General features: G+C 35.3%; 1 protein-coding gene across 1 annotated transcript; it reads right to left on the bottom strand.

Moving 5' to 3' along the window:
- Window positions 1–4,377: 4,377 nt before the first annotated feature.
- Window positions 4,378–6,576, bottom strand: LOC145802205 (putative N-acetyltransferase HLS1). The gene is made up of 3 exons (XM_082894877.1): window positions 6,080–6,576; window positions 5,761–5,960; window positions 4,378–5,665 (listed from the first exon to the last, which is right to left on the bottom strand). The coding sequence occupies exons 1-3, from the start codon at window positions 6,284–6,286 to the stop codon at window positions 4,810–4,812; spliced, it is 1,263 nt and encodes a 420-aa protein (XP_082751003.1). The 5' UTR covers window positions 6,287–6,576; the 3' UTR covers window positions 4,378–4,809.
- Between the last annotated feature and the right edge of the window lie 2,624 nt (window positions 6,577–9,200).

Raw genomic sequence — 9,200 nt, forward strand, 5'->3', positions numbered from 1 at the left:
CACGCCCACGGCCCGTAGGTGACCCGAGGCGGGCCTGGCCCGGCCTGTTGACAATGTGAATATTCACATTGACATGTTAACATTCACATTAATAAGAGTGTAAAATTGACTGGCGTCCCATGAGCGGCCCGAAGCCCGTGGGCGGCCCGGGGTGGCTCGGGTTTGGGTCCAGACCTACCCCGGGCCGCGGGCGAGCTTCGGGCAGCGGACAAGCTTTACACTCCTATCAATGTTAATGTTAACATATCAATGTAAATATTCACATTGTCACGGGTCGGGCCAAGCCCGCCTCGGGCTGCGATCGGGTTTCGGGCTGCCCACGGGCTGCGGGCCAATTTTACACTCTATCAATGTGAATGTTAACATGTCAATGTGAATATTCACATTGCCAACGGGTCGGGCCTGCCATGGCCCGAGGTCAGGCTTCGGGCTGCCCACGGGTCACGGGCCAATTGTACATTCTTATCAATGTGAATGTTAACATGTCAATGTGAATATTCACATTGTCAACAGGCCGGGCCGGGCCCGTCCCAGGTCGTCCACGGGCCGTGGACGGGTTTCGAGCAGCCACGGGGTGCGGGCTAATTTTACACTCCTATCAATGTGCATGTTAACATGTTAATGTGAATATTCACATTGTCACGGGTCGGGCCAAGCCTGCCTCGGGTTGCGGTCGGGCTTCGGGCCGCCCACGGGCTACGGGCCAATTTTACACTCTTATCAATGTGAATGTTAACATGTCAATGTGAATATTCACATTGTCAACGGGCCGGGCCGGGCCGGGCCCGCCCCGGGCAGCTGGGGTGCTTTTGGCCGTTCATGGGCCGCGGGCCAATTTTATACTCTTATCAATGTGAATGTTAACATGTCAATATGAATATTCACATTGTCAACGGGCTGGACTGGGCCCGCCCCAGGCCGCCCATGGGCCGCGGGCGAGTTTCGCGCCGCCACGGGACGGGGGCCAATTTTACACTCCTATTAATGTGAATGTTAACATATCAATGTGAATATTCACATTGTCAACGGGCCGGGGCGGGCCTAGTCGGGCCCGCCCTGGGCTGCTGTCTAGTTTTATACTCTTATCAATGTGAATGTTAACATGTCAATGTGAACATTCACATTGCCAACAGGCCAGGCCGGGCCAGCCCACGGGCCGTGGGCGAGTTTCGGACAGTTACGAGGCGCGGGCTAATTCTACACTCCTATCAATGTAAATGTTAACATGTCAATGTGAATATTCACATTGTCAACGAGCCGGGCCGGGCCCGGCCCGGGCTGCAGGCGGGCTTTTGGCCGCCAATGGGCCGCAGCCCAATTTTATACTCTTATCAATGTGAATGTTAACATGTCAATGTGAATATTCACATTGTCAACGGGCCGGACCGGGCCCACCCCGGGCCGTCCATGGGCCGCGAGCGGGTTTTGCGCCGCCACGGAACGGGAGCCAATTTTACACTCCTATTATTGTGAATTTTAACATGTCAATGTGAATATTCACATTGTCAACGGGCCGGGCCCGCCCTGGCTCGCGGGCGGGTTTCGGGCCGCCGACGGGCCAATTTACATTCCTACAAATGTGAATTTTAAAATAAGAATGTTCACATCATTAAATTGCTAATCGTTGAAAAAATATTTGTAATGGTATCAAAATTAAATATAAGGGCATAAGTGTCCAAGAAAATAGTGTAAATCAAGAAAATGGACTTTATGGAATAAAACTATACATACATGGGACTAAATGGGTTAAAAAATTCCTTCATGGACTTCTTGGGTTAAAACACTTCTAAATTGGGCTTATCAATAAAAATCCCAATAAATAAATAAATAAAAATTTGACTGCTACAAATTGGGATTAGGCCTCGCTTAGGAATAGACTATTTTAGTAATTTTTTAACTTTTTGACTAAAATACGAGGTAAAAAAAACTTGTAGGTTTGTAATGACTTTTTAATTTTTTACAAAAGTATAGAGAAAAAAGAATTTTTGACTTTTTAGTATAGGTTATAAACTTTTTACTCCCTCCATCTCAAAATATTAGTCTTTTATTTCATTTTTTATTGTCTCAAAATATTAGTCTCTTTTTAAAAATTAAATACAAAAATAATATAAATTTCCTATTTTGTCCTACTTTTAAATTTATTAACAATATCAAAAGTACAATTATGACATTGATATTCTATAAAAAAATATATTATCAAAAGATAATTTTTAAAAATCAATTTTTTAAAAGTGTAATAATAATACTATCAAAAAGAGTTAGATTCTCCAAAAAAAAAAAAAAAAAAAAAAAAAAAAAAAAAAAAAAAAAAATCATTATTTTAGGATGAATGAAATAATATTTTTAATAATTTTTTAGTTTTTAAATTAAAACTACTACTTCCGAAACGAGCCCCAAGTTACAACCACTAATCTATCAAGGAAAGAAAAGAAAAGGCTAAAAAAAAAAAAAAATCCTGCAAATTTAGTTTAAAGAAGTGAGTGGGACTCGGTTAAATCACACACCAGTATTTGCCGCTTTTGACAGTCACATTTATTGGCCACCTCAACTATCCACTTCTTTTCCCTCTCTCTCTCTCATCCATGAATCATATGATTTCAATGGCAGTAGCACCCGCGAAGGGCATGAGCATGAGCTGCTTTACTCACCCACCCTCCTCTCTTTTTTCTTTTTCTTTTTTCTCAAGAAATTTTGTAGAATGAAAATCAACGTGCAAAGAAAAAAGGAGAAATCCTACGAGGATATGTAGTTCAATATCACAACGGGCAATTTTTTAACTGGTGTGACTTCTCTCCAGTTTTACTTAGATAGAGGCAGGGACGGAATTAGATTTTTATTTTTCAGGGAATCAAAATTTGAATAAAAATGTAAGTAATGTTAGAGATTCATAATTTACCAACAGTTATATAATAATGAATTAGGCATTATATGGTTGAATTTGTAACTCCCAAAAAAAAAAAATAACATGTAATCTGCAACCAAGAGATAAGTCCAAAACAAAAAAGAAAAGAAAAACTTAAAATTAAAATTAAAAGAAGGAAGAAAATAAAAAATATAAGAATAAAAAAAAATTATAAAAGACAAAAGAAAGAGAAGAGCACATGAATTACTTTAAAGTAAAAAGACAGAATAAAGAAGCGTTGGAAGTCAATACATATCAGATACAAAATAACAGTAAAAAAAAGAAGCACACACAGATAGTCAAGCCAAAAGCGGGGGTCACGCCCCTTAGAGTCCCCACATAAATCCGTCCTACATAGAGCATAATTTATATGAAATTATAAGTAGTTCTAAATATGAATCGCCATGAAATAACGAAGTTTTCATCCATTTATTTTTAACTTTTAAGCTCCTCTCGTCCAATTCTCTCTTATTAGATTCCTTTAATCACACCTAATGAAAATTACTATGATTCACAATCCCTCGTATATATTTTTTTTCTAACAAAAAAATAATGTGACTAATAGCTCAAATTTTATTGTCCATTCATCCTTGAAACCAACTTATGCTGTTATATATTAAAATGAAAAAAATACATCCGACTAGAAACACCCTTAAAGAAAATAAAAATTATAAATAAAAATAAAAATAAAAAACAGCCAAACAAACAAACCTGACATCATTTTTTTTTTTTAATTCATAAAACCAACATAATTAGACGAATAGGATCCAAGTTCAAACTTTTATAAAATTGATAAGAAAGACAGTTCAACTTGAATCCTCCTAATATATTTTATTGGTCAATTAAAAAAATTAAGTGACTAATTTATGTAAATGTCACTTTTTAAGTAAATCATATAAATATTGGATCAACGGTTCCGATGTGCTAAAAGAAAGATGCATGTAATTATCAATCATACATTATTATTACTATTTCCCTAAAATGTCCCAATATCATAATATAACCTCCTGTCCCACTTCAAGGTCCAAACTAAAACAACCAAAACCAGGGAAAAAACAAAACGTCCATCTCTTCTACTGGAAGCACAAAGCAGCTAAAAGCCAAATCTCCAGTCAATTCATATCATATAAAGAAACATAGCATGCTCATTCACACAAAAAGTCCCCCATTATAAATCATATTATGTACTGCCAATCATTTCAATTACCACATAACATGCCCTAAATTATAATGTAACCAACTTTAAATTAACACAATATGATTAAATCATAACTTTTACACATATCATATCATATCTTCATGCATATTATAAATGTTGGTATGAGAAAGAAAAAAGTTTAGAAATGCATTTAAAAATTTCCATTTAGAGGCACCCCATACATAAATTTAAGGACCAAAAGGCAAAGCTCTATCTTTGAGGCCAATGGTTTCTCACTATGTCATACTAGTGAAGAAGATAAAAGAAAGACAAATTAGTTGATAACAAAAATTGCATACACGTCCATCTTTTAAAAGGATATTCGGATACACATGATTTACAATCCCCATCACAACCGTTTTAGAATGTGGAATGTGTAGAAAGGCAAAAATGCAACCAACCCCACATGGAATAAAAACTTACTTAAGGCTTTGTTTGGCTGCAAGAGGATCTAGAAAGCCACTTCCATTTACAAAAAACGATAAGTGGGCATATTCCCTTTACACCACCATCCCCCCCCCCCCCCCCCCCCCCCCCCCCAAAAGAAGGGAAAAAAAATACCCATATCTTATCATTTCTCATCTTTTGCCACCCACCTTCAAAATTGTTACAAACCAAACCTACTGATGTTAAACCCCCCCCCCCCAAAAAAAAAAAAAATTTATAGTAATAATATATAATTTGGCTTCGAAATTAGCTTGGGTTGTCGTTAGAACTCTCTAGGATCAACAAAAATGGACACGTCAGGTGGTGACTTGGTCCAGTCACCAACAGACCCGTCAGTGTAGTCTTCCCCAAGCCTCTTGATGCACCATAGATCCTCGGCGCATGATAGCGCCTTCCAGTGCGGAATCCCTAACCTGAGCGGCTCGTGACTCGACACCTCCGTTGCCACCACTCCACACCCACACTCTTTAGCCAAATTATGTGCGAACCCACACAGGGCCTTAAGGTACTTGACCGCTAATGGGCCTGACCCACCCAGCCCGTACAAGAAGTGAAGCCCAAAGGGCCGAAAGACTTCTGGGACCGATGGCAATTGTAGCCAGGGCAAGGCCCGATCCACCAAGCGCGTCGTCTTCGCCAAGCCTTTCCTGACGCGCGACGCGCCACGGACCTCCAGTCTGAACACGTCCTTGCAGTTCCACACACTGAGTACGGCCCACGACTCGGGCGGGTTACCCAGGAAGCGGTCCGAACCAGGCCAGGAGTAGGACCCGTGTGGAACAGCGATGAAGGTGCCGAGATTGAGCTTGTTGTTGAGGACTGAGTCAATGTCCCTTGGGAAGAACTCGGTGGTGGAGAATCGGCGGCGATAGAGGGACTCAGCGTCGGAGGCAGCGAGTTTGAGGATGGTGACTCGGTTACTGAGCCGGACACGGTGGGCGAATACGGGGTGGACCAGGATTGATGGAGTACGGAACTTAGAGTAGCCGCATTTATCGGTGAAGAGCTTGACGGAAGGTTGGTTGTCGTTTTCAGTAGCGATGTACGAATACTCGGCACCACTTTCTCTGAACCACTCCTCCATTCTTCTCACCATCTTCAACCCTATTCCCATTCGCCTGCAATTTCAAAATTCAAAAAACTATCATTAATGGGTTTACTCAATTCAATTACCCAGCAAAGCAAAGCAACATTCTCGATCATGATTGCCTGCCTGTGAGAAGGAGAGACGCGGAGGCCTAAAATGTAAGCGAGTTTGGTGTAAACAGGAAGATGTTTCCTGGGACCGTTGCCGTTTTTTCCACTTCTGGAGAGCTTTTTTCCACACGTAACGGTTTTTATGCAGCCCCTTATCATGCCTACTATTTCTCTCTCCTCTTTATCTTCATTACCCACCATCACCGTCTCAGCTACCTGATCAACATCAAATATATATATATATATATATATAATTAGTATGAAAACAAAGAAACCCAACTACTACACTACTCCACGCAAACGCAATATATGTAAGACAGAGTGTGTTATCGTACCAGCATGAGATAGGCAGGGGAATTGCGAACCCTGCAAATTGGGTCACCCAAGAGGTCGGTGAAGAGAGAGAGCTTCCCGCTCGGTCCAACCTCACACCTCGTCTCTACCTCCTCCACTCCTCTGCAATCTTTTTCTGCGTCGAACTCTCTCACCACCAACACCACCCTAACTCCCTCTTCTACCATTTTTTTCCCGAATACGAACATGTGTTAACTATCAAAACGGACCCAAATTCAGAAACACTTTGTTACGAAGAGATTCAGACTAGTTATAAATAGCAGAGGAAGAGCATAAAAGAGGGGTTAAATCGCACTTCTTTCAAAGCCGCGAGGTATATAACGTGTATTTGAAGCAAAAGCAAAAATCTTCCAAGATTCAGAAGAGAGACAGAAACAGAGACAGAGCAGGTCGCAAAGACACTAAAGAAAGAAGGGCCGTTTAGTTTCTAATGGTGCTTTCCTTTTCTTAGGGTAGTGAGTAGTTTCGTCATAGCTGCAGAGGCTCAAGTTGTGGTGCGGCCTTTAAATACCCGATTTTTGGGCTTTTCCTCTCTCACCTCTCTTGAATCCCTACCTCTCTCTCTACCTTCTTTCTTCTCTCTAAATTTTTTATTTTTATTTTTATTTTATAAATCTTACTAAGTATTGGTTTGGGATGTGACTTTTTTTTAATTTTTTAATTATTTTAATTTAAGACTAAAAAATTTTATTTAAAATAAATATTTTAATTTTTATGAAAAAAAAATAAAATAATTATAAATTAAATGTAATATTTTATTCTATTTCATTAAAATATTATATTTTATCCTAAATGATTTTTTTAACCCAAGCTAATATCCCAGAGGGGGCCTAACAAACAATGATACTAATTGGAGGTTGTTTTGGAAATTAGTTAAAAATTAACTTTTTAATTTCATAATAAATTGTTTATTTTATTAATAAATTATTAAATCAATTAATAGTCTTTAATGGTCTTAAAAGTATATTTTAATTAATAATTATGTAATTTTATTATTGTATAAGAAAACAATTATGAATTTTATTTTTTTAGTTAATTATATTAAATAAAAAATTCTAACAAGAAAATATTTGTAATTTTTCAAGTCACAGAAATAATCTGTAATTTAAACAAATTTCAAAAAATATATTTGTAATTTACCCTTTTAATTGTCAAAACTAATCTTCTTAAAATTTATCAAAATTATTTTTACTTCATAAGTTACAATAAAAAAATGAAATGTTTATAATATATATTTTTACGAATTTATGTGTCTTTGAAACTTATTCTTACAATTTATTAAATAAAAATAATTTAAATATACTAAAAAATTAAGGGCAAATTATAATTTAAAAAAAAAAAAAACCTCTAGAATTTGACTCACATAATAAAATCAACTCTAAATTTTTAATTTTTTTAATTTAAACGTTATAGTTTTGATTTATTTTCAATCTAAACTATTTATTTAGTTTTGTTAAGTAAAATTGATGAAAAAATTAAATATTTTAGTCATTAAACTCGTAAAAAATATTATTTTTGACATTTTATATATATTTACATTGAATTTAATGATTAAAAAAAATCGTAGATTTTACTTAACGAAAATTGACAAATGATTTAGATAGAAAATAAATTTAAAATTTAAAATTTAAATTGACAAAATTAAAAATAAAGGCCTTGTTTGGTTTGTTTTTCAAAAAAGATTTTGGGAAAAATTTTCTACAAACAAATTTTCAAGTGTAGTCAAACCAAACAAATTTTTTTTAAAAAAATCTCAAAATTTTGTTTGGTTATCTACTTTCCAAAATCACTCTCTCTCATACACATCAAATCAATCACTTTGTTAAAATTCTCTTTCCAAAACAATTTTTCAAAATCATTTTTTAAAAAAGACAAATCAAACAAGTTTTCGTACTTTTTATCTCAAAAATTACTTTATAAACACAAACCAAACATATCCAAAGAGTTTATTTTGTTATAAGACACACATTTTGAGTTTTTTTTTTTTTTTGTAATTATTCCAAAAATTAATTATTCAAAATTAGCAAAAGAATATTTTCATTTCTATTTTTTTATTATCAATTTTTTTGAAAAAATACTTTTAATTTAATTAGTATATTATATAATATTACACTGCTTTTTAAAATTTCTCTCTCCATCCCTTCCTCTTTTACACCCATTCCTCTCTCCAGGAAGGATAATAATACTATAATGATGAGGAAATGTAGAAGCAGAAGAAATGGCGGCTATGGCTGCGCAATCTTAAGTTGTCCTCTTCTCTCTCTTGAAATTAATTCATTTAATTGTACATAAGGAGGCGTTGCCATCATACGCCCTTTTTAATCATTACCCCATTCTCTCTCTCTCTAAATTATGCATCCATCTTACCATTACATGCATACATCATCCATGTATCTTATTAATAAATCGATATCCCATTAATTCAACATGTCAATTCCATAATTCATTTGCGGATCACAATTACAATCCAGATAAAACCTAATATATATATACATATATATTTATACTATCGTGTGTGACACACGTAATACATGTATAATTTAGATAATTAATAATAAAAAATTTAATGTCTTAGGCCTCGTTTGGCAAGAGGTTATTTTAGTCAATTAGTCAAAAAGTTATTAAATTAACCAAAAAGCCAACAACTCATACCAAAAAGTCAAAAATTCTCTTTTCTCTCTACTTTTTGCACATCTTTTCGTAATTAGCTAAAAAGTCATCCCAAACATACAAGTTTTTTTTACTTACCTTTTTAGCCAAATAGCCAAAAAGTTACTAAATTAGCCTGTTCCCAAACGAGGCCTTAATATATATACCATTTAATTAACAAGTATGTTCTTAATAAAACTTAAGATTTTAAGTTCAAAATTTACTTACACTGTGTATAATAATTTTTTATTTTACCAAATATAAAGTTGTCACATTACATGAGGAGAAGAATGTTTCACTAAATCAATTTAAGTTTTCACTTAATAATAGTATAGATAGATATCTATTTTATGTCATTCATAGGGGGTGATTTGAAAAATTAATTAAAAATTGACTTTTAAATTTTTTTTAACTTTATTATCCTTTTGTATATAAAAAATATGAAAAGTGATA

The sequence above is a fragment of the Camellia sinensis genome, chromosome 1 (genome assembly GCF_055761805.1).
Source record: "Camellia sinensis isolate YWXY chromosome 1, ASM5576180v1, whole genome shotgun sequence".
NCBI classification, from domain to species: Eukaryota; Viridiplantae; Streptophyta; class Magnoliopsida; order Ericales; family Theaceae; genus Camellia; species Camellia sinensis.